Source organism: Coregonus clupeaformis, chromosome 6, assembly GCF_020615455.1.
Source record: "Coregonus clupeaformis isolate EN_2021a chromosome 6, ASM2061545v1, whole genome shotgun sequence".
In the NCBI taxonomy this organism is placed as follows: Eukaryota; Metazoa; Chordata; class Actinopteri; order Salmoniformes; family Salmonidae; genus Coregonus; species Coregonus clupeaformis.
Window position 1 is genome coordinate 6947081 of NC_059197.1, and position 24923 is coordinate 6972003.

Consider the following 24923-nt stretch of genomic DNA (forward strand, 5'->3'; position numbering starts at 1 on the left):
GTCATATGGTACCACTCCTCCTCCTCTCTCCTGTCATATGGTACCACTCCTCCTCCTCTCTCCTGTCATATGGTACCACTCCTCCTCCTCTCTCCTGTCATATGGTACCACTCCTCCTCCTCTCTCCTGTCATATGGTACCACTCCTCCTCCTCTCTCCTGTCATATGGTACCACTCCTCCTCCTCTCTCCTGTCATATGGTACCACTCCTCCTCCTCTCTCCTGTCATATGGTACCACTCCTCCTCCTCTCTCCTGTCATATGGTACCACTCCTCCTCCTCTCTCCTGTCATATGGTACCACTCCTCCTCCTCTCTCCTGTCATATGGTACCACTCCTCCTCTCTCCTGTCATATGGTACCACTCCTCCTCCTCTCTCCTGTCATATGGTACCTCACTCCTCCTCTTCTCTCCTGTCATATGGTACCACTCCTCCTCTCTCCTGTCATATGGTACCACTCCTCCTCCTCTCTCCTGTCATATGGTACCACTCCTCCTCTCTCCTGTCATATGGTACCACTCCTCCTCTCTCCTGTCATATGGTACCACTCCTCCTCTCTCCTGTCATGTGAGTCCCTCCTCCTCTCTCCTGTCATATGGTACCACTCCTCCTCTCTCCTGTCATATGGTACCACTCCTCCTCTCTCCTGTCATATGGTACCACTCCTCCTCCTCTCTCCTGTCATATGGTACCACTCCTCCTCCTCTCTCCTGTCATATGGTACCACTCCTCCTCCTCTCTCCTGTCATATGGTACCACTCCTCCTCTCTCCTGTCATATGGTACCACTCCTCCTCTCTCCTGTCATATGGTACCACTCCTCCTCCTCTCTCCTGTCATATGGTACCACTCCTCCTCTCTCCTGTCATATGGTACCACTCCTCCTCCTCTCTCCTGTCATATGGTACTCCATCCTCCTCTCTCTGTCATATGGTACCACTCCTCCTCCTCTTCCTGTCATATGGTCATCCTTTCCTCCTCCTCTCCTGTCATATGGTACCACTCTCTCCTCTCTCCTGTCATATGGTGTCCTCCTCCTCCTCTCTCCTGTCATATGGTATCTACTCTCTGTCAGTACTCCTCTCTCCTGTCATATGGTACCACTCCTCCTCCTCTCTCCTGTCATATGGTACCACTCCTCCTCCTCTCCTGTCATATGGTACCATCTCCTCCTCTCTCCTGTCATATGGTACCCTCCTCCTCCTCTCTCCTGTCATATGGTACCACTCCTCCTCTCTCCTGTCATATGGTACCACTCCTCCTCCTCTCTCCTGTCATATGGTACCACTCCTCCTCTCTCCTGTCATATGGTACCACTCCTCCTCTCTCCTGTCATATGGTACCACTCCTCCTCTCTCCTGTCATATGGTACCACTCCTCCTCCTCTCTCCTGTCATATGGTACCCTCCTCCTCTCTCCTGTCATATGGTACCACTCCCTCCTCTCTCCTGTCATATGGTACCACTCCTCCTCTCTCCTGTCATATGGTACCACTCCTCCTGTCATATGGTACCACTCCTCCTCTCTCCTGTCATATGGTACCACTCCTCCTCTCTCCTGTCATATGGTACCACTCCTCCTCTCTCCTGTCATATGGTACCACTCCTCCTCTCTCCTGTCATATGGTACCACTCCTCCTCTCTCCTGTCATATGGTACCACTCCTCCTCTCTCCTGTCATATGGTACCACTCCTCCTCCTCTCTCCTGTCATATGGTACCACTCCTCCTCCTCTCTCCTGTCATATGGTACCACTCCTCCTCCTCTCATATGGTACCACTCCTCCTCTCTCCTGTCATATGGTACCACTCCTCCTCTCTCTCCTGTCATATGGTACCACTCCTCCTCCTCTCTCTGTCATATGGTACCACTCCTCCTCTCTCCTGTCATATGGTACCACTCCTCCTCCTCTCTCCTGTCATATGGTACCACTCCTCCTCTCTCCTGTCATATGGTACTACTCCTCCTCTCTCTGTCATGTGGTACCACTCCTCCTCTCTCCTGTCATATGGTACCACTCCTCCTGTCATATGGTACCTTTCCTCCTCCTCTCTCCTGTCATATGGTACCACTCCTCCTCTCTCTGTCATATGGTACCACTCCTCCTCTCTCCTGTCATATGGTACCACTCCTCCTCCTCTCTCTGTCATATGATTCCCTCCTCCTGTCATATGGTACCACTCCTCCTCTCTCCTGTCATATGGTACCACTCCTCCTCTCTCCTGTCATATGGTGCCACTCCTCCTCTCTCCTGTCATATGGTACCACTCCTCCTCTCTCCTGTCATATGGTACCACTCCTCCTCCTCTCTCCTGTCATATGGTACCACTCCTCCTCTCTCCTGTCATATGGTACCACTCCTCCTCTCTCCTGTCATATGGTACCACTCCTCCTCCTCTCTCCTGTCATATGGTACCACTCCTCCTCTCTCCTGTCATATGGTACCACTCCTCCTGTCATATGGTGCCTCTCCTCCTGTCATATGGTACCACTCCTCCTCTCTCCTGTCATATGGTACCACTCCTCCTCTCTCCTGTCATATGGTACCACTCCTCCTGTCATATGGTACCACTCCTCCTGTCATATGGTACCACTCCTCCTCTCTCCTGTCATATGGTACCACTCCTCCTGTCATATGGTACCACTCCTCCTCTCTCCTGTCATATGGTACCACTCCTCCTCTCTCCTGTCATATGGTACCACTCCTCCTCTCTCCTGTCATATGGTACCACTCCTCCTCTCTCCTGTCATATGGTACCACTCCTCCTCTCTCTGTCATATGGTACCACTCCTCTCTCTCCTGTCATGTGGTGCCACTCCTCCTCTCTCCTGTCATATGGTACCACTCCTCCTCTCTCCTGTCATATGGTACCACTCCTCCTCTCTCCTGTCATATGGTACCACTCCTCCTCTCTCCTGTCATATGGTGCCACTCTCCTCCTCTCTCCTGTCATATGGTACCACTCCTCCTCTCTCCTGTCATATGGTACCACTCCTCCTCTCTCCTGTCATATGGTACCACCTCCTCCTCTCTCCTGTCATATGGTACCACTCCTCCTCCTCTCTCCTGTCATGTGGTACCACTCCTCCTCTCTCCTGTCATATGGTACCACTCCTCCCTCTCCTGTCATATGGTACCACTCCTCCTCTCTCCTGTCATGTGGGTTCCACTCCTCCTCTCTCCTGTCATGTAATCTCCTCTTCTCCTGTCTATGGTGCCACTCCTCCTCCTCTCTCTGTCATATGGTACCACTCCTCCTCTCTCCTGTCATATGGTACCACTCCTCCTCCTCTCTCCTGTCATATGGTACCACTCCTCCTCTCTCCTGTCATATGGTACCACTCCTCCTCTCTCCTGTCATATGGTGCCATCCTCCTCCTCTCTCCTGTCATGTGGTACCACTTCCTCCTCTCTCCTGTCATATGGTTCCACTCCTCCTCTCCTGTCATGTGGTACCACTCCTCCTCTCTCCTGTCATATGGTACCACTCCTCCTCCTCTCTCCTGTCATATGGTGCCCCTCCTCCTCTCTCCTGTCATATGGTACCACTCCTCCTCTCTCCTGTCATATGGTACCATCCTCTCTCCTGTCATGTGGTTCCCTCCTCCTCTCTCCTGTCATATGGTGCCACTCCTCCTCTCTCCTGTCATATGGTACCACTCCTCCTCTCTCCTGTCATGTGGTACCACCCTCCTCCTCTCTCCTGTCATATGGTACCACTCCTCCTCCTCTCTCCTGTCATATGGTACCACCTCCTCCTCTCTCCTGTCATATGGTACCACTCCTCCTCTCTCCTGTCATATGGTACCACCTCCTCCTCTCTCCTGTCATATGGTACCACTCCTCCTCTCTCCTGTCATATGGTACCACCTCCTCCTCTCTCCTGTCATATGGTACCACTCCTCTCCTCTCTCCTGTCATATGGTACCACTCCTCCTCTCTCCTGTCATATGGTTCCACTCCTCCTCCTCTCTCCTGTCATATGGTACCACTCCTCCTCCTCTCTCCTGTCATATGGTACCTCCTCCTCCTCTCTCCTGTCATATGGTGCCACTCCTCCTCCTCTCTCCTGTCATATGGTACCACTCCTCCTCTCTCCTGTCATGTGGTACCACTCCTCCTCCTCTCTCCTGTCGTATGGTACCACTCCTCCTCTCTCCTGTCATATGGTACCACTCCTCCTCTCTCCTGTCATGTGGTACCACTCCTCCTCTCTCCTGTCATGTGGTACCCATCCTCCTCCTCTCTCCTGTCATATGGTACCATCCTCCTCCTCTCTCCTGTCATATGGTGCCACTCCTCCTCTCTCCTGTCATATGGTACCACTCCTCCTTCTCTCTGTCTGTGGTGCCACTCCTCCTCTCTCCTGTCATATGGTACCACTCCTCCTCCTCTCTCTGTCATATGGTACTCCTCCTCCTCTCTCCTGTCATATGGTACCACTCCTCCTCCTCTCTCCTGTCATATGGGTACCCTCCTCCTCCTCTCTCCTGTCATTATGGTACCACTCCTCCTCTCTCTCCTGTCATATGGTACCACTCCTCCTCCTCTCTCCTGTCATATGGTGCCACTCCTCCTCTCTCCTGTCATGTGGTACCACTCCTCCTCTCTCCTGTCATATGGTACCACTCCTCCTCCTCTCTCCTGTCATATGGTACCACTCCTCCTCCTCTCTCCTGTCATATGGTACCACTCCTCCTCCTCTCTCCTGTCATATGGTACCTCCTCCCCTCTCTCTGTCATATGGTGCCACTCCTCCTCCTCTCTCCTGTCATATGGTACCACTCCTCCTCCTCTCTCCTGTCATGTGGTACCACTCCTCCTCCTCTCTCCTGTCTATGGTACCACTCCTCCTCCTCTCTCCTGTCATATGGTACCACTCCTCCTCTCTCCTGTCATATGGTACCACTCCTCCTCCTCTCTCCTGTCATATGGTACCACTCCTCCTCTTCCTGTCATATGGTGCCACTCCTCCTCTCTCCTGTCATATGGTACCACTCCTCCTCTCTCCTGTCATATGGTACCACTCCTCCTCTCTCCTGTCATGTGGGTACCACTCCTCCTCTCTCTGTCATATGGTACCACTCCTCCTCCTCTCTCCTGTCATATGGTACCACTCCTCCTCTCTCCTGTCATATGGTACCACTCCTCCTCCTCTCTCCTGTCATATGGTACCACTCCTCCTCTCTCCTGTCATATGGTACCACTCCTCCTCTCTCCTGTCATATGGTACCACTCCTCCTCCTCTCTCCTGTCATATGGTACCACTCCTCCTCCTCTCTCCTGTCATATGGTACCACTCCTCCTCCTCTCTCCTGTCATATGGTACCACTCCTCCTCCTCTCTCCTGTCATATGGTACCACTCCTCCTCCTCTCCTGTCATATGGTACCACTCCTCCTCCTCTCTCTGTCATATGGTACCACTCTCCTCCTCTCTCCTGTCATATGGTACCACTCCTCCTCTCTCCTGTCATATGGTACCACTCCTCCTCCTCTCTCTGTCATGTGGTACCACTCCTCCTCTCTCCTGTCATATGGTACCACTCCTCCTCTCTCCTGTCATATGGTGCCACTCCTCCTCCTCTCTCCTGTCATATGGTACCACTCCTCCTCCTCTCTCCTGTCATATGATTGTCACTCCTCCTCTCTCCTGTCATATGGTCTTCCTCCTCCTCTCTCCTGTCATATGGTACCCTCCTCCTCTCTCCTGTCATATGGGTACACTCCTCCTCTCTCCTGTCATATGGTACCACTCCTCCTCTCTCCTGTCATATGGTACCACTCCTCCTCCTCTCTCCTGTCATATGGTACCACTCCTCCTCTCTCCTGTCGTATGGTACCACTCCTCCTCCTCTCTCCTGTCATATGGTACCACTCCTCCTCTCTCCTGTCATATGGTACCATCCTCCTCCTCTCTCCTGTCTGTGGTACCACTCCTCCTCCTCTCTCCTGTCATATGGTACCACTCCTCCTCCTCTCTCCTGTCATATGGTACCACTCCTCCTCTCTCTGTCATATGGTACACTCCTCTCCTCTCTCTGTCATATGGTACCACTCCTCCTCCTCTCTCCTGTCATATGGTACCACTCCTCCTCTCTCCTGTCATATGGTACCACTCCTCCTCTCTCCTGTCATATGGTACCACTCCTCCTCTCTCCTGTCATATGGTACCACTTCCTCCTCCTCTCTCCTGTCATATGGTGCCACTCCTCCTCCTCTCTCCTGTCATATGGTACCACTCCTCCCCTCTCTCCTGTCATATGGTACCATCTCCTCCTCTCTCCTGTCATATGGTACCACCCTCCTCCTCTCTCCTGTCATATGGTACCACTCCTCCTCTCTCCTGTCATATGGTACCACTCCTCCTCTCTCTGTCATATGGTACCACTCCTCCTCTCTCCTGTCATATGGTACCACTCCTCCTCCTCTCTCCTGTCATATGGTACCACTCCTCCTCTCTCCTGTCATATGGTTGCCACTCCTCCTCTCTCCTGTCATATGGTACCACTCCTCTCCTCTCTCCTGTCATATGGTGCCACTCCTCCTCCTCTCTCCTGTCATATGGTACCACTCCTCCTCTCTCCTGTCATATGGTACCACTCCTCCTCCTCTCTCCTGTCATATGGTACCACTCCTCCTCTCTCCTGTCATATGGTACCACTCCTCCTCCTCTCTCCTGTCATATGGTACCACTCCTCCTCCTCTCTCCTGTCATATGGTACCACTCCTCCTCTCTCCTGTCATATGGTGCCACTCTCCTCCTCTCTCCTGTCATATGGTACCACTCCTCCTCTCTCCTGTCATATGGTACCACTCCTCCTCTCTCCTGTCATATGGTACCTCACTCCTCCTCTCTCCTGTCTATGGTACCACTCCTCCTCCTCTCTCCTGTCATATGGTACCACTCCTCCTCCTCTCTCCTGTCATATGGTACCACTCCTCCTCTCTCCTGTCATATGGTGCCACTCCTCCTCCTCTCTCCTGTCATATGGTACCACTCCTCCTCTCTCCTGTCATATGGTACCACTCCTCCTCCTCTCTCCTGTCATATGGTCCCCTCTCCTGTACCCCCCTCCTCCTCTCTCCTGTCATGTGGTGCCACTCCTCCTCTCTCCTGTCATGTGGTGCCCTCCTCCTCCTCTCTCCTGTCATATGGTGCCACTCCTCCTCTCTCCTGTCATGTGGTGCCACTCCTCCTCTCTCCTGTCATATGGTGCCCCCTCTCCTCTCTCCTGTCATATGGTACCACTCCTCCTCCTCTCTCCTGTCATATGGTACCACTCCTCCTCCTCTCCTGTCATGTGGTACCCCTCTCTCCTCTCTCCTGTCATATGGTACCACTCCTCCTCTCTCCTGTCGTGTGGTACCACTCCTCCTCTCTCTCTGTCTATGGTTCCCTCCTCCTCCTCTCTCCTGTCATGTGGTTTCACTCCTCCTCCTCTCCTGTCATTGGTACCCTCCTCCTCCTCTCTCCTGTCATATGGTACCACTCCTCCTCCTCTCTCCTGTCATGTGGTGCCACTCCTCCTCCTCTCTCCTGTCATTGGTACCACTCCTCCTCCTCTCTCCTGTCATATGGTTCCCTCCTCTCCTCTCTCCTGTCATATGGTGCCCCTCTCCTCCTCTCCCTGTCAGTGGTTCCCTCCTCCTCTCTCTCCTGTCATATGGTGCCACTCCTCCTCCTCTCTCCTGTCATATGGTGCCACTCCTCCTCTCTCCTGTCATGTGGTACCACTCCTCCTCCTCTCTCTGTCATATGGTACCACTCCTCCTCTCTCTCCTGTCATATGGTTACCATCTCCTCCCTCTCCTGTCATGTGGTACCACTCCTCCTCTCTCCTGTCATATGGTGCCCTCCCTCCTCTCTCCTGTCATATGGTACCACTCCTCCTCCTCTCTCCTGTCATGTGGGTACCATTCTCCTCCTCTCTCCTGTCATATGGTACCACTCCTCCTCTCTCCTGTCATGTGGTACCATCCTCCTCCTCTCTCTGTCATATGGTACCACTCCTCCTCTCTCCTGTCTGTGGTGCCACTCCTCCTCTCTCTGTCATGTGGTGCCACTCCTCCTCTCTCCTGTCTGTGGTTGCCACTCCTCCTCTCTCCTGTCATATGGTACCCATCCTCCTCCTCTCTCCTGTCATTGGTGCCCCTCCTCCTCCTCTCTCCTGTCATGTGGTCCTCATCTCCTCTCCTGTCATGTGGGTACCCCTCCTCCTCCTCTCTCCTGTCGGTGCATCCTCCTCCTCTTCTGTCTTGTGGTGCCACTCCTCTCTCCTGTCATATGGTACCACCCTCCTCTTTTCTCCTGTCATGTGGTTTGCTCCTCCTTCTCTCCTGTCATATGGTACCACTCCTCTCTCTCTCTGTCATGTGGTGCCACTCCTCCTCCTCTCCTGTCATGTGGGTGCCACTCCTCCTCCTCTCTCCTGTCATATGGGTGCCACTCCTCCTCCTCTCTCCTGTCATGTGGTACCCCTCCTCCTCTCTCCTGTCATGTGGTGCCACTCCTCCTCCTCTCTCCTGTCATATGGTTCCACTCCTCCTCCTCTCTCCTGTCATGTGGTACCATCCTCCTCCTCTCTCCTGTCATGTGGTACCCATCCTCCTCCTCTCTCCTGTCATATGGTACCACTCCTCCTCTCTCCTGTCATGTGGTGCCACTCCTCCTCTCTCCTGTCATATGGTGCCACTCCTCCTCTCTCCTGTATGTGGGTGCCACTCCTCCTCTCTCCTGTCATATGGTACCACTCCTCCTCTCTCCTGTCATATGGTACCACTCCTCCTCTCTCCTGTCATATGGTACCACTCCTCCTCTCTCCTGTCATATTGTAATACAGGGAGGAGGATGAGGAGGCCCCATACAGCAGTAGCCACGCCACTGTCTCTCCCTCCACCTCGGCCAAGGATGGTTCTTTGGATCTCCGACCCCACACCAGAGCCCCGCCGGCCCTCAGCTCCTCCGTGGAGTCTCCCTACAGCCCCGGAGCCTCGGAACCCTCCACCACCCCCAGCGTGACCCTCCAGGCCCGGGGACCGTCAGCCAGAGCCGCGCCCCGATCAGAGCCCCTCGTCCTGGGGGAGAGGCGTCACACAGGCACACCGGTGGATCCAGACGCAGCTGGTGGTTTAGCCCCCACCCTCTCCTCTGCCTCTCCTTTGTCCTCCCAGACCCGGGGCCGGGCCATCTCTAGCCCAGCTCTCATGATCTCCACTGGACTAGACCAGAACACCTCCATGCTCTCAAACGGGATCCCCACGACCCTCACAAATGGAATTGGCTCAGGCTTTACCACTGGTACCAGTTCTTCTCCAACTGCCTCTGGCCTGGTGAACGGTACCGGGTCAAACCTAACCGACGGCACCAGCTCCAACAGACGCTCTGCCTCCAAAGCCCTCCTCTCTGCTCTAGAGACCCAGACGTCGGTGGTAGAACCAGACTCGGGCCGTGTCTCGGCTCCCCAGCAGCAGGACCTCCCCCTCTTCAGGTACAGCTCCAGGGTTCCGGGAGGGGCTGGGGTGTCCGCCTCTCTCCCCAGGGGATACCGCCGGTCTGAGAGCTCTTCCTCCCTCTCTGCCGGCTTCACCCCCAGGCCGTTTGGATCCAAGCCCTCCAGAGTGTCCTCCATCCCCAGGCTCTACAACGTGAGTAACGACTTCCTCTTTCCTTCCCTCCATCACATCTCTCCTGTCTGTACTGTGTCCACCCCTCTCTCTCTCTCTAGCCCTCCATCACATCTCTCCTGTCTGTACTGTCCACCCCTCTCTCTCTCTAACCCTCCATCACATCTCTCCTGTCTGTGCTGTGTCACCCCTCTCTCTCTCTGGGCTCCATCACATCTCTCCTGTCTGTGCTGTGTCCACCCCTCTCTCTCTCTGGCCCTCCATCACATCTCTCCTGTCTGTGCTGTGTCCACCTCTCTCTCTCTGGCCCTCCATCACATCTCTCCTGTCTGTGCTGTGTCCACCCCTCTCTCTCTCTAACCCTCCATCCACATCTCCTGTCTGTGCCGTGTCCACCCCTCTCTCTCTCTGGCCCTCCATCACATCTCTCCTGTCTGTGCTGTCCACCTCTCTCTCTCTAGCCCTCCATCACATCTCTCCTGTCTGTGCTGTGTCCACCTCTCTCTTGGCCCTCCATCACATCTCTCCTGTCTGTGCTGTGTCCACCCTCTCTCTCTCTAGGCCCTCCATCACATCTCTCCTGTCTGTGCTGTGTCCACCCCTCTCTCTCTCTGGCCCTCCATCACATCTCTCCTGTCTGGCTGTCCACCCCTCTCTCTCTCTGGCCCTCCATCCATCTCTCCTGTCTGTGCTGTGTCACCCCTCTCTCTCTCTCTGGCCCTCCATCACATCTCTCCTGTCTGTGCTGTGTCCACCCCTCTCTCTCTCTCTCTCTGGCCCTCCATCACATCTCTCCTGTCTGTACTGTGTCACCTCTCTCTCTCTAGCCCTCCATCACATCTCTCCTGTCTGTGCTGTGTCCACCCCTCTCTCTCTCTAGCCCTCCATCACATCTCTCCTGTCTGTGCTGTGTTCACCCCTCTCTCTCTCTAGCCCTCCATCACATCTCTCCTGTCTGTGCTGTGTTCACCCCTCTCTCTCTCTGGCCCTCCATCACATCTCTCCTGTCTGTGCTGTGTCCACCCCTCTCTCTCTCTGGCCCTCCATCACATCTCTCCTGTCTGTGCTGTGTCCACCCTCTCTCTCTCTAGCCCTCCATCACATCTCTCCTGTCTGTGCTGTGTCCACCCTCTCTCTCTGGCCCTCCATCACATCTCTCCTGTCTGTGCTGTGTCCACCCCTCTCTCTCTCTAGCCCTCCATCCACATCTCTCCTGTCTGTGCTGTGTCACCTCTCTCTCTCTAGCCCTCCATCACATCTCTCCTGTCTGTGCTGTGTCACCCCTCTCTCTCTAGCCCTCCATCACATCTCTCCTGTCTGTGCTGTGTCCACCCCTCTCTCTTTCTGGCCCTCCATCACATCTCTCCTGTCTGTGCTGTGTCCACCCTCTCTCTCTCTAACCCTCCATCACATCTCTCCTGTCTGTGCTGTGTCCACCCCCTCTCTCTCTCTAACCCTCCATCCACATCTCTCCTGTCTGTGCTGTGTCCACCCCTCTCTCTCTCTGGCCCTCCATCACATCTCTCCTGTCTGTGCTGTGTCACCCCTCTCTCTCTAGCCCTCCATCACATCTCTCCTGTCTGTGCTGTGTCACCCCTCTCTCTCTGGCCCTCCATCACATCTCTCCTGTCTGTGCTGTGTCCACCCTCTCTCTCTCTAGCCCTCCATCACATCTCTCTGTCTGTGCTGTGTCCCCTCTCTCTCTCTCTGGCCCTCCATCACATCTCTCCTGTCTGTGCTGTGTCACCCCTCTCTCTCTGGCCCTCCATCACATCTCTCCTGTCTGTGCTGTGTCCACCCCTCTCTTCTCTGGCCCTCCATCCACATCTCTCCTGTCTGTGCTGTGTCCACCCCTCTCTCTCTAACCCTCCATCCACATCTCTCCTGTCTGTGCTGTGTCCACCCTCTCTCTCTCTAACCCTCCATCACATCTCTCCTGTCTGTGCTGTTCCACCCCTCTCTCTCTAGCCCTCCATCACATCTCTCTGTCTGTGCTGTGTCCACCCTCTCTCTCTCTCTGGCCCTCCATCACATCTCTCCTGTCTGTGCTGTGTCACCCCTCTCTCTCTCTGGCCCTCCATCACATCTCTCCTGTCTGTGCTGTGTCCACCCTCTCTCTCTCTAACCCTCCATCACATCTGTCTGTCTGTGCTGTGTCCACCCTCTTCTCTGGCCCTCCATCACATCTCTCCTGTCTGTGCTGTGTCCACCCCTCTCTCTCTGGCCCTCCATCACATCTCTCCTGTCTGTACTTGTCACCTCTCTCTCTCTCTAACCCTCCATCACATCTCTCCTGTCTGTGCTGTGTCCACCCTCTCTCTCTCTAGCCCTCCATCACATCTCTCCTGTCTGTGCTGTGTCCACCCCTCTCTCTCTCTGGCCCTCCATCACATCTCTCCTGTCTGTGCTGTGTTCACCCCTCTCTCTCTCTGGCCCTCCATCACATCTCTCCTGTCTGTGCTGTGTCCACTCCTCTCTAGCCCTCCATCACATCTCTCCTGTCTGTGCTGTGTCCACCCTCTCTCTCTCTGGCCCTCCATCACATCTCTCCTGTCTGTGCTGTGTCCACCCCTCTCTCTCTCTGGCCCTCCATCACATCTCTCCTGTCTGTGCTGTGTCACCCCCTCTCTCTCTCTAACCCTCCATCACATCTCTCCTGTCTGTGCTGTGTCCACCCCTCTCTCTCTAACCCTCCATCACATCTCTCCTGTCTGTGCTGTGTCCACCCCTCTCTCTCTCTAGCCCTCATCACATCTCTCCTGTCTGTACTGTGTCCACCCTCTCTCTCTCTGGCCCTCCATCACATCTCTCCTGTATGTGCTGTGTCCACCCCTCTCTCTCTAACCCTCCATCCACATCTCTCCTGTCTGTGCTGTGTCCACCCCCTCTCTCTCTAGCCCTCCATCACATCTCTCCTGTCTGTACTGTGTCACCCCCTCTCTCTGGCCCTCCATCACATCTCTCCTGTCTGTGCTGTGTCCACCCTCTCTCTCTCTAACCCTCCATCACATCTCTCCTGTCTGTGCTGTGTCCACCCCTCTCTCTCTCTGGCCCTCCATCACATCTGTCCGTCTGTGCTGTGTCCACCCCCTCTCTCTCTGGCCTCCATCACATCTCTCCTGTCTGTGCTGTGTCCACCCCTCTCTTCTCTGGCCCTCCATCACATCTCTCCTGTCTGTGCTGTGTCCACCCTCTCTCTCTCTAGCTCTCCATCACATCTCTCCTGTCTGTGCTGTGTCCACCCTCTCTCTCTCTAGCCCTCCATCACATCTCTCCTGTCTGTGCTGTGTCCACCCTCTCTCTCTCTCCCTCCATCATCTCTCCTGTCTGTACTATGTCCACCCTCTCTCTCTCTCTAGCCCTCCATCACATCTCTCCTGTCTGTGCTGTGTCCACCTCTCTCTCTCTCTCTCTCTAGCCCTCCATCACATCTCTCCTGTCTCTACTGTGTCACCCCTCTCTCTCTGGCCCTCCATCACATCTCTCCTGTCTGTGCTGTGTTTCACCCCCCTCTCTCTCTAGCCCTCCATCCCCATCTCTCCTGTCTGTGTGTGTTCACCCCCTCTCTCTCTGGCCCTCCATCACATCTCTCCTGTCTGTGCTGTGTCCACCCCTCTCTCTCTCTAACCCTCCATCACATCTCTCCTGTCTGTGCTGTGTCCACCCCTCTCTCTCTCTAACCCTCCATCACATCTCTCCTGTCTGTGCTGTGTCCACCCCTCTCTCTGGCCCTCCATCACATCTCTCCTGTCTGTGCTGTGTCCACCCCTCTCTCTCTCTAGCCCTCCATCCACATCTCTCCTGTCTGTGCTGTGTCCACCCTCTCTCTCTCTAACCCTCCATCACATCTCTCCTGTCTGTGCTGTGTCCACCCTCTCTCTCTCTAACCCTCATCACATCTCTCCTGTCTGTGCTGTGTTCACCCCCTCTCTCTCTCTGGCCCTCCATCCACATCTCTCCTGTCTGTGCTGTGTTCACCCTCTCTCTCTCTAGCCCTCCATCACATCTCTCCTGTCTGTACTGTGTCCACCCCCTCTCTCTCTCTGGCCCTCCATCACATCTCTCCTGTCTGTGCTGTGTCCACCCTCTCTCTCTCTAGCCCTCCATCACATCTCTCCTGTCTGTGCTGTGTCCACCCCTCTCTCTCTGGCCCTCCATCACATCTCTCCTGTCTGTGCTGTGTCCACCCCTCTCTCTCTGGCCCTCCATCACATCTCTCCTGTCTGTGCTGTGTCCACCTCTCTCTCTCTCTGGCCCATCATCACCTCTCCTGTCTGTGCTGTGTCCACCCCTCTCTCTCTAGCCCTCCATCCACATCTCTCCTGTCTGTGCTGTGTCCACCCCTCTCTCTTTCTGGCCCTCCATCACATCTCTCTGTCTGTACTGTGTCCACCCCTCTCTCTCTGGCCCTCCATCACATCTGTCTGTCTGTGCTGTGTCCACCCTCTCTCTCTGGCCCTCCATCACATCTCTCCTGTCTGTGCTGTGTTCACCCTCTCTCTCTCTAGCCCTCCATCACATCTCTCCTGTCTGTGCTGTCACCCTCTCTCTCTCTGCCTCCATCACATCTCTCCTGTCTGTGCTGTGTCCACCTCTCTCTCTCTAACCCTCCATCACATCTCTCCTGTCTGTACTGTGTCCACCTCTCTCTCTCTAACCCTCCATCACATCTCTCCTGTCTGTGCTGTGTCCACCCCCTCTCTCTCTCTAACCCTCCATCACATCTCTCCTGTCTGTGCTGTGTCCACCCTCTCTCTCTGGCCCTCCATCACATCTCTCCTGTCTGTGCTGTGTCCACCCTTTTCTCTCTCTCTCTAGCCCTCCATCACATCTCTCCTGTCTGTGCTGTGTCCACCCCTCTCTCTCTCTCTGGCCCTCCATCACATCTCTCCTGTCTGTGCTGTGTTCACCCTCTCTCTCTAGGCCCTCCATCACATCTCTCCTGTCTGTGCTGTGTCCACCCCTCTCTCTCTAGCCCATCCATCACATTCTCCTGTCTGTGCTGTGTCCACCCCTCTCTCTGCTATCATCACATCTCTCCTGTCTGTCTGTGCCACCCCTCTCTCTCTAGCCCTCCATCACATCTCTCGTCTGTGCTGTGTCCACCCTCTCTCTCTAGCCCTCCATCACATCTCTCCTGTCTGTGCTGTGTCCACCCCTCTCTCTCTGGCCCCTCCATCACATCTCTCCTGTCTGTGCTGTGTCCACCTCTCTCTCTCTCTCTGGCCCTCATCCATCTCTCCTGTCTGTGCTGTGTCCACCCCTCTCTCTCTCTAGCCCTCCATCACATCTCTCCTGTCTGTGCTGTGTCCACCCCTCTCTCTCTCTAACCCTCCATCACATCTGTCCTGTCTGTGCTGTGTCCACCCCTCTCTCTCTCTAGCCCTCCATCACATTCTCCTGTTGTGCTGTGTCCCCCCTCTCTCTCTAGCCCTCCATCACATCTCTCCTGTCTGTGCTGTCCACCCCTCTCTCTCTCTAACCCTCCATCACATCTCTCCTGTCTGTACTGTGTCACTCTCTCTCTCTGGCCCTCCATCACATCTCTCCTGTCTGTGCTGTGTCCACCCCTCTCTCTCTCTGGCCCTCCATCACATCTCTCCTGTCTGTGCTGTGTTCACCCTCTCTCTCTCTGGCCCCTCCATCACATCTCTCCTGTCTGTACTGTGTCCACCCCTCTCTCTCTGGCCCTCCATCACATCTCTCCTGTCTGTGCTGTGTCACCCCTCTCTCTCTGGCCCTCCATCACATCTCTCCTGTCTGTGCTGTGTCCACCTCTCTCTCTCTGGCCATCCATCACATCTCTCCTGTCTGTACTGTGTCCACCTCTCTCTCTCTAGCCCTCCATCACATCTCTCCTGTCTGTGCTGTGTCCACCCCTCTCTCTCTCTAACCCTCCATCACATCTCTCCTGTCTGTGCTGTGTCCACCCTCTCTCTCTAGCCCTCCATCACATCTCTCCTGTCTGTGCTGTGTCACCCTCTCTCTCCCCTACCATCACATCTCTCCTGTGTGTGCTGTGTCCACCCTCTCTCTCTAACCCTCCATCACATCTCTCCTGTCTGTACTGTGTCCACCCTCTCTCTCTCTAACCCTCCATCACATCTCTCCTGTCTGTACTGTGTCCACCCTCTCTCTCTCGCCCTCCATCACATCTCTCCTGTCTGTACTGTGTCCACCCTCTCTCTCTCTAGCCCTCCATCACATCTCTCCTGTCTGTGCTGTGTCACCCTCTCTCTCTCTGCCCTCCATCACATCTGTCCTGTCTGTGCTGTGTCCACCTCTCTCTCTCTAGCCCTCCATCCATCTCTCCTGTCTGTACTGTGTCACCCTCTCTCTCTCTAGCCCTCCATCACATCTCTCCTGTCTGTGCTGTGTCCACCTCTCTCTCTCTGGCTCTCCATCACATCTCTCCTGTCTGTGCTGTGTCCACCCCTCTCTCTCTCTAGCCCTCCATCACATCTCTCCTGTCTGTACTGTGTCCACCCCTCTCTCTCTCTAGTCCTCCATCACATCTCTCCTGTCTGTACTATGTCCACCTCTCTCTCTCTCTCTAGCCCTCCATCACATCTCTCCTGTCTGTACTGTGTCCACCCCTCTCTCTCTCTCTCTCTCTAGCCCTCCATCACATCTCTCCTGTCTGTGCTGTGTCCACCCTTCTCTCTCTCTCTCTCTCTAGCCCTCCATCACATCTCTCTTGTCTCCTGTGTCACCCTCTCTCTCTGACCCTCCATCACATCTCTCCTGTCTCTCTGTGTCCACCCTCTCTCTCTCTAGCCCTCCATCACATCTCTCCTGTCTGTGCTGTGTTCACCCTCCCTCTCTCTCTCTGGCCCTCCATCACATCTCTCCTGTCTGTACTGTGTCCACCCCCTCTCTCTCTCTAGCCCTCCATCACATCTCTCCTGTCTGTACTGTGTCCACCCTCTCTCTCTCTCTCTAGCCCTCCATCACATCTCTCCTGTCTGTACTGTGTCCACCTCTCTCTCTCTCTAGCCCTCCATCACATCTCTCCTGTCTGTGCTGTGTCCACCTCTCTCTCTCTCTCCTCCATCACATCTCTCCTGTCTGTGCCTGTGTCCACCTCTCTCTCTCTCTCTCTAGCCCTCCATCACATCTCTCCTGTCTGTGCTGTGTCCACCCCTCTCTCTCTAGCCCTCCATCACATCTCTCCTGTCTCTCCTGTGTCACCTCTCTCTCTCTAAGCCCTCCATCACATCTCCTGTCTCTGTGTCACCTCTCTCTCTCTCATTCTCCTATCCTCACCTCTTCGGCATCACATCTCTCCTGTCTGTACTGTGTCCACCCCTCTCTCTCTAGCCCCTCCATCACATCTCTCCTGTCTGTACTGTGTCCACCCCCTCTCTCTCTCTAGCCCTCCATCACATCTCTCCTGTCTGTGCTGTGTCCACCTCTCTCTCTCTCTCTGGCCCTCCATCACATCTCTCCTGTCTGTACTGTGTCACCCTCTCTCTCTCTAGCCCTCCATCCACATCTCTCCTGTCTGTACTGTGTCCACCCCTCTCTCTCTCTAGCCCTCCATCACATCTGTCCTGTCTGTGCTGTGTCCACCTCTCTCTCTCTGCCCTCCATCCACATCTCTCCTGTCTGTACTGTGTCACCCCTCTCTCTCTAGCCCTCCATCACATCTCTCCTGTCTGTGCTGTGTCCACCCCTCTCTCTCTAACCCTCCATCACATCTCTCCTGTCTGTACTGTGTCCACCTCTCTCTCTCTAAGCCTCCATCACATCTCTCTGTCTGTACTGTGTCCACCCTCTCTCTCTCTAGGCCTCCATCACATCTCTCCTGTCTGTACTGTGTTCACCCCCTCTCTCTCTCTAGCCCTCCATCACATCTCTCCTGTCTGTGCTGTGTCACCCCCTCTCTCTCTGGCCCTCCATCACATCTCTCCTGTCTGTACTGTGTCCACCCTCTCTCTCTCTAGCCCTCCATCACATCTCTCCTGTCTGTACTGTGTCCACCTCTCTCTCTCTAGCCCTCCATCACATCTCTCCTGTCTGTGCTGTGTCCACCTCTCTCTCTCTAACCCTCCATCACATCTCTCCTGTCTGTACTGTGTCCACCCCTCTCTCTCTCTAGCCCTCCATCACATCTCTCCTGTCTGTACTGTGTCCACCCTCTCTCTCTCTAGCCCTCATCACATCTCTCCTGTCTGTACTGTGTCCACCCCCTCTCTCTCTAGCCCTCCATCACATCTCTCCTGTCTGTACTGTGTCCACCCCTCTCTCTCTAACCCTCCATCACATCTCTCCTGTCTGTACTGTGTCCACCTCTCTCTCTAGCCCTCCATCACATCTCTCCTGTCTGTACTGTGTCCACCCTCTCTCTCTAGCCCTCCATCACATCTCTCCTGTCTGTACTGTGTCCACCCCTCTCTCTCTCTAACCCTCCATCACATCTCTCCTGTCTGTGCTGTGTCCACCTCTCTCTCTCTAGCCCTCCATCACATCTCTCCCTGTCTGTGCTGTGTCACCCCTCTCTCTCTAGCCCTCCATCACATCTCTCCTGTCTGTACTGTGTCCACCTCTCTCTCTAGCCCTCCATCACATCTCTCCTGTCTGTACTGTGTCCACCTCTCTCTCTCTAGCTCTCCATCACATCTCTCCTGTCTGTGCTGTGTCACCCCCTCTCTCTCTAGCCCTCCATCACATCTCTCCTGTCTGTACTGTGTCCACCCTCTCTCTCTAGCCCTCCATCACATCTCTCCTGTCTGTACTGTGTCCACCTCTCTCTCTCTCTCTAGCCCTCCATCACATCTCTCCTGTCTGTACTGTGTCCACCTCTCTCTCTCTCTCTCTCTAGCCCTCCATCACATCTCTCCTGTCTCTCTGTGTCCACCCCTCTCTCTAGCCCTCCATCACATCTCTCCTGTCTGTACTGTGTTCACCCCCTCTCTCTCTCTAGCCCTCCATCACATCTCTCCTGTCTGTCTGTGTTTCACCCCCCCCCTCTCTCTAGCCCTCCATCACATCTCTCCTGTCTGTGCTGTGTCCACCCTCTCTCTCTCTAGCCCTCCATCACATCTCTCCTGTCTGTACTGTGTCCACCCCTCTCTCTCTCTAGCCCTCCATCACATCTCTCCTGTCTGTACTGTGTCCACCTCTCTCTAGCCCTCCATCCACATCTCTCCTGTCTGTGCTGTCCACCCCTCTCTCTCTAGCTCCATCACATCTCTCCTGTCTGTACTGTGTCACCCTCTCTCTCTCTAACCCTCCATCACATCTCTCCTGTCTGTACTGTGTCCACCCTCTCTCTCTCTAGCCCTCCATCACATCTCTCCTGTCTGTACTGTGTTCACCTCTCTCTCTCTAGCCCTCCATCACATCTCTCCTGTCTGTACTGTGTCCACCCTCTCTCTCTCTAGCCCTCCATCACATCTCTCCTGTCTGTACTGTGTCCACCCCTCTCTCTCTCTAGCCCTCCATCACATCTCTCCTGTCTGTACTGTGTCCACCCCTCTCTCTCTAGCCCTCCATCACATCTCTCTGTCTGTACTGTGTCCACCTCTCTCTCTCTAGCCCTCCATCACATCTCTCCTGTCTGTACTGTGTCCACCCCTCTCTCTCTAGCCCTCCATCACATCTCTCCTGTCTGTACTGTGTCCACCCCTCTCTCTTTCTAGCCCTCCATCACATCTCTCCTGTCTGTACTGTGTCACCCCTCTCTCTCTCTAGCCCTCCATCCACATCTCTCCTGTCTGTACTGTGTCCACCCCTCTCTCTCTCTAGCCCTCCATCACATCTCTCCTGTCTGTACTGTGTCCACCCTCTCTCTCTCTAGCCCTCCATCACATCTCTCCTGTCTGTACTGTGTCACCCTCTCTCTCTCTAGCCCTCCATCACATCTCTCCTGTCTGTACTGTGTCCACCCTCTCTCTCTCTAGCCCTCCATCACATCTCTCCTGTCTGTACTGTGTCACCTCTCTCTCTCTAGCCCTCCATCACATCTCTCCTGTCTGTGCTGTGTCCACCCTCTCTCTCTCTAGCCCTCCATCACATCTCTCCTGTCTGTGCTGTGTCCTCTCTCTCTACCCTCCATACATCTCTCCTGTCTGTACTGTGTCACCCCCTCTCTCTCTAGCCCTCCATCACATCTCTCTTGTCTGTACTGTCCACCTTTCTCTCTCTGTCTCTCATCACATCTCTCTGTCTGTGCTGTGTCCACCCTCTCTCTCTAGCCCTCCATCACATCTCTCCTGTCTGTACTGTGTCCACCCCTCTCTCTCTAGCCCTCCATCACATCTCTCCTGTCTGTACTGTGTCCACCCCTCTCTCTCTCTAACCCTCCATCACATCTCTCCTGTCTGTACTGTGTCCACCCTCTCTCTCTCTAGCCCTCCATCACATCTCTCCTGTCTGTACTGTGTCCACCCCTCTCTCTCTAGCCCTCCATCACATCTCTCCTGTCTGTACTGTGTCCACCCTCTCTCTCTAGCCCTCCATCACATCTCTCCTGTCTGTACTGTGTCCACCCCTCTCTCTCTAGCCCTCCATCACATCTCTCCTGTCTGTACTGTGTCCACCCTCTCTCTCTCTCTCTAGCCCTCCATCACATCTCTCCTGTCTGTACTGTGTCCACCCTCTCTCTCTCTAGCCCTCCATCACATCTCTCCTGTCTGTACTGTGTCACCCCTCTCTCTCTCTAACCTCCATCACATCTGTCCTGTCTGTACTGTGTCACCCCTCTCTCTCTCTAGCCCTCCATCACATCTCTCCTGTCTGTACTGTGTCCCACCCCTCTCTCTCTAGCCCTCCATCACATCTCTCCTGTCTGTACTGTCCACCCTCTCTCTCTCTCTAACCCTCCATCACATCTCTCCTGTCTGTACTGTGTCCACCTCTCTCTCTCTAGCCCTCCATCACATCTCTCCTGTCTGTACTGTGTCCACCCCTCTCTCTCTCTAGCCCTCCATCACATCTCTCCTGTCTGTACTGTGTTCACCCCTCTCTCTCTCTAGCCCTCCATCACATCTCTCCTGTCTGTACTGTGTCCACCCTCTCTCTCTAGCCCTCCATCACATCTCTCCTGTCTGTACTGTGTCCACCCCTCTCTCTCTCTAGCCCTCCATCACATCTCTCCTGTCTGTACTGTGTCCACCCTCTCTCTCTCTAGCCCTCCATCACATCTCTCCTGTCTGTACTGTGTCCACCTCTCTCTCTCTAGCCCTCCATCACATCTCTCCTGTCTGTACTGTGTCCACCTCTCTCTCTCTAACCCTCCATCACATCTCTCCTGTCTGTACTGTGTCCACCCCTCTCTCTCTCTAACCCTCCATCACATCTCTCCTGTCTGTACTGTGTCCACCCTCTCTCTCTCTAGCCCTCCATCACATCTCTCCTGTATGTACTGTGTCCACCCTCTCTCTCTAACCCTCCATCCACATCTCTCCTGTCTGTGCTGTGTCCACCCCTCTCTCTCTCTAACCTCCATCACATCTCTCCTGTCTGTACTGTGTCCACCCCTCTCTCTCTGGCCCTCCATCACATCTCTCCTGTCTGTGCTGTGTCACCCTCTCTCTCTCTAACCCTCCATCACATCTCTCCTGTCTGTACTGTGTCCACCCTCTCTCTCTCTGGCCCTCCATCACATCTGTCCTGTCTGTGCTGTGTCCAGCCCTCTCTCTCTCTAGCCCTCCATCACATCTCTCCTGTCTGTACTGTGTCCACCTCTCTCTCTCTAGCCCTCCATCACATCTCTCCTGTCTGTACTGTGTCCACCCTCTCTCTCTCTAGCTCTCCATCACATCTCTCCTGTCTGTACTGTGTCCACCCCTCTCTCTCTCTAGCCCTCCATCACATCTCTCCTGTCTGTACTGTGTCCACCTCTCTCTCTCTAGTCCTCCATCACACATCTCCTGTCTGTACTATGTCACTCTCTCTCTCTCTCTAGCCCTCCATCACATCTCTCCTGTCTGTACTGTGTCCACCCCTCTCTCTCTCTCTCTCTCTAGCCCTCCATCACATCTCTCCTGTCTGTACTGTGTCCACCCCTCTCTCTCTCTCTCTCTCTAGCCCTCCATCACATCTCTCCTGTCTCTCCTGTGTCCACCCCTCTCTCTCTCTCTAGCCCTCCATCACATCTCTCCTGTCTCTCCTGTGTCCAACCCTCTCTCTCTCTCTCTAGCCCTCCATCACATCTCTCCTGTCTGTACTGTGTCCACCCTCTCTCTCTCTCTCTAGCCCTCCATCCACATCTCTCCTGTCTGTGCTGTGTCCACCCCCTCTCTCTCTCTAGCCCTCCATCACATCTCTCCTGTCTGTACTGTGTCCACCCTCTCTCTCTCTCTAGCCCTCCATCACATCTCTCCTGTCTGTACTGTGTCCACCTCTCTCTCTCTCTAGCCCTCCATCACATCTCTCCTGTCTGTACTATGTCCACCTCTCTCTCTCTCTAGCCCTCCATCACATCTCTCCTGTCTGTACTGTGTCCACCCCTCTCTCTCTCTCTCTCTCTAGCCCTCCATCACATCTCTCCTGTCTGTACTGTGTCCACCCCTCTCTCTCTAGCCCTCCATCACATCTCTCCTGTCTCTCCTGTGTCCACCCCTCTCTCTCTCTCTAGCCCTCCATCACATCTCTCCTGTCTACTGTGTCCACCCCTCTCTCTCTCTCTCTAGCCCTCCATCACATCTCTCCTGTCTGTACTGTGTCCACCCCTCTCTCTCTCTAGCCCTCCATCACATCTCTCCTGTCTGTACTGTGTCCACCCCTCTCTCTCTCTAGCCCTCCATCACATCTCTCCTGTCTGTACTGTGTCCACCCCCTCTCTCTCTCTCTAGCCCTCCATCACATCTCTCCTGTCTGTACTGTGTCCACCCCTCTCTCTCTCTCTCTAGCCCTCCATCACATCTCTCCTGTCTGTACTGTGTCCACCCCTCTCTCTCTCTAGCCCTCCATCACATCTCTCCTGTCTGTACTGTCCCCCTCTCTCTCTCTCTCTAGCCCTCCATCACATCTCCCCTGTCTGTACTGTGTCCACCCCTCTCTCTCTCTAGCCCTCCATCACATCTCTCCTGTCTGTACTGTCCACCCTCTCTCTCTCTCTCTCTAGCCCTCCATCACATCTCTCCTGTCTCTACTGTGTCCACCCTCTCTCTCTCTCTGTTCTCCATCACATCTCTCCTGTCTGTACTGTGTCCACCCTCTCTCTCTCTCTAGCCCTCCATCACATCTCTCCTGTCTGTACTGTGTCCACCCCTCTCTCTCTCTCTCTAGCCCTCCATCACATCTCTCCTGTCTGTGCTGTCCACCTCTCTCTCTCTCTCTCTCTAGCCCTCCATCACATCTCTCCTGTCTGTACTGTGTCCACCCCTCTCTCTCTAGCCCTCCATCACATCTCTCCTGTCTGTACTGTCCACCCCTCTCTCTCTCTCTCTCTAGCCCTCCATCACATCTCTCCTGTCTGTACTGTGTCCACCCCTCTCTCTCTCTCTCTAGCCCTCCATCACATCTCTCCTGTCTGTACTGTGTCCACCCCCTCTCTCTCTCTCTCTAGCCCTCCATCACATCTCTCCTGTCTGTACTGTCCACCCCTCTCTCTCTCTCTCTAGCCCTCCATCACATCTCTCCTGTCTCTACTGTGTCCACCCCTCTCTCTCTCTCTCCAGCCCTCCATCACATCTCTCCTGTCTGTACTGTCCACCCCTCTCTCTCTCTCTAGCCCTCCATCACATCTCTCCTGTCTGTACTGTGTCCACCCCTCTCTCTCTCTCTCTAGCCCTCCATCACATCTCTCCTGTCTGTACTGTGTCCACCCCTCTCTCTCTCTCTCTAGCCCTCCATCACATCTCTCCTGTCTGTACTGTGTCCACCCCTCTCTCTCTCTCTCTCTCTAGCCCTCCATCACATCTCTCCTGTCTCTACTGTGTCCACCCCTCTCTCTCTCTCTCTCTCTAGCCCTCCATCACATCTCTCCTGTCTGTACTGTCCACCCCTCTCTCTCTCTCTCTCTCTCTAGCCCTCCATCACATCTCTCCTGTCTCTACTGTGTCCACCCCGCTCTCTCTCTCTCTCTAGCCCTCCATCACATCTCTCCTGTCTGTACTGTGTCCACCCTCTCTCTCTCTAGCCCTCCATCACATCTCTCCTGTCTCTACTGTGTCCACCCCCCCTCTCTCTCTCTCTAGCCCTCCATCACATCTCTCCTGTCTGTACTGTGTCCACCCCTCTCTCTCTCTCTCTCTCTAGCCCTCCATCACATCTCTCCTGTCTCTACTGTGTCCATCCCCCTCTCTCTCTCTAGCCCTCCATCACATCTCTCCTGTCTGTACTGTGTTCACCCCTCTCTCTCTCTAGCCCTCCATCACATCTCTCCTGTCTGTACTGTGTCCACCCCTCTCTCTCTCTAGCCCTCCATCACATCTCTCCTGTCTGTACTGTGTCCACCCTCTCTCTCTCTAACCCTCCATCACATCTCTCCTGTCTGTACTGTGTCCACCCTCTCTCTCTCTAACCCTCCATCACATCTCTCCTGTCTGTACTGTGTCCCCCCTCTCTCTCTCTAACCCTCCATCACATCTCTCCTGTCTGTACTGTGTCCACCCCTCTCTCTCTAGCCCTCCATCACATCTCTCCTGTCTGTACTGTGTCCACCCTCTCTCTCTCTCTCTAGCCCTCCATCACATCTCTCCTGTCTGTACTGTGTCCACCCCTCTCTCTCTCTCTAACCCTCCATCACATCTCTCCTGTCTGTACTGTGTCCACCCCTCTCTCTCTCTAACCCTCCATCACATCTCTCCTGTCTGTACTGTGTTCACCCCTCTCTCTCTCTAGCCCTCCATCACATCTCTCCTGTCTGTACTGTGTTCACCCCTCTCTCTCTCTAGCCCTCCATCACATCTCTCCTGTCTGTACTGTGTCCACCCCTCTCTCTCTCTAACCCTCCATCACATCTCTCCTGTCTGTACTGTGTCCACCCCTCTCTCTCTCTAGCCCTCCATCACATCTCTCCTGTCTGTACTGTGTCCACCCCTCTCTCTCTAACCCTCCATCACATCTCTCCTGTCTGTACTGTGTCCACCCCTCTCTCTCTCTAACCCTCCATCACATCTCTCCTGTCTGTACTGTGTCCACCCCTCTCTCTCTAGCCCTCCATCACATCTCTCCTGTCTGTACTGTGTCCACCCCTCTCTCTCTCTCTCTAGCCCTCCATCACATCTCTCCTGTCTGTACTGTGTCCACCCCTCTCTCTCTCTAACCCTCCATCACATCTGTCCTGTCTGTACTGTGTCCACCCCTCTCTCTCTAGCCCTCCATCACATCTCTCCTGTCTGTACTG

General features: G+C 54.6%; 1 protein-coding gene across 8 annotated transcripts in view; it reads left to right on the forward strand.

The window, feature by feature from the left end:
- LOC121563988 (LIM domain only protein 7-like) overlaps positions 1–24923 on the forward strand; it is a 131738-nt gene that overhangs the window by 54946 nt on the left and 51869 nt on the right. For all 8 annotated transcript variants that reach the window (XM_045217937.1, XM_045217923.1, XM_045217917.1 and 5 more), the window contains exon 12: positions 8842–9646. In XM_045217937.1, coding sequence (XP_045073872.1) covers positions 8842–9646 — 805 coding nt within the window. The remainder of the gene's footprint in view (positions 1–8841; positions 9647–24923) is intronic.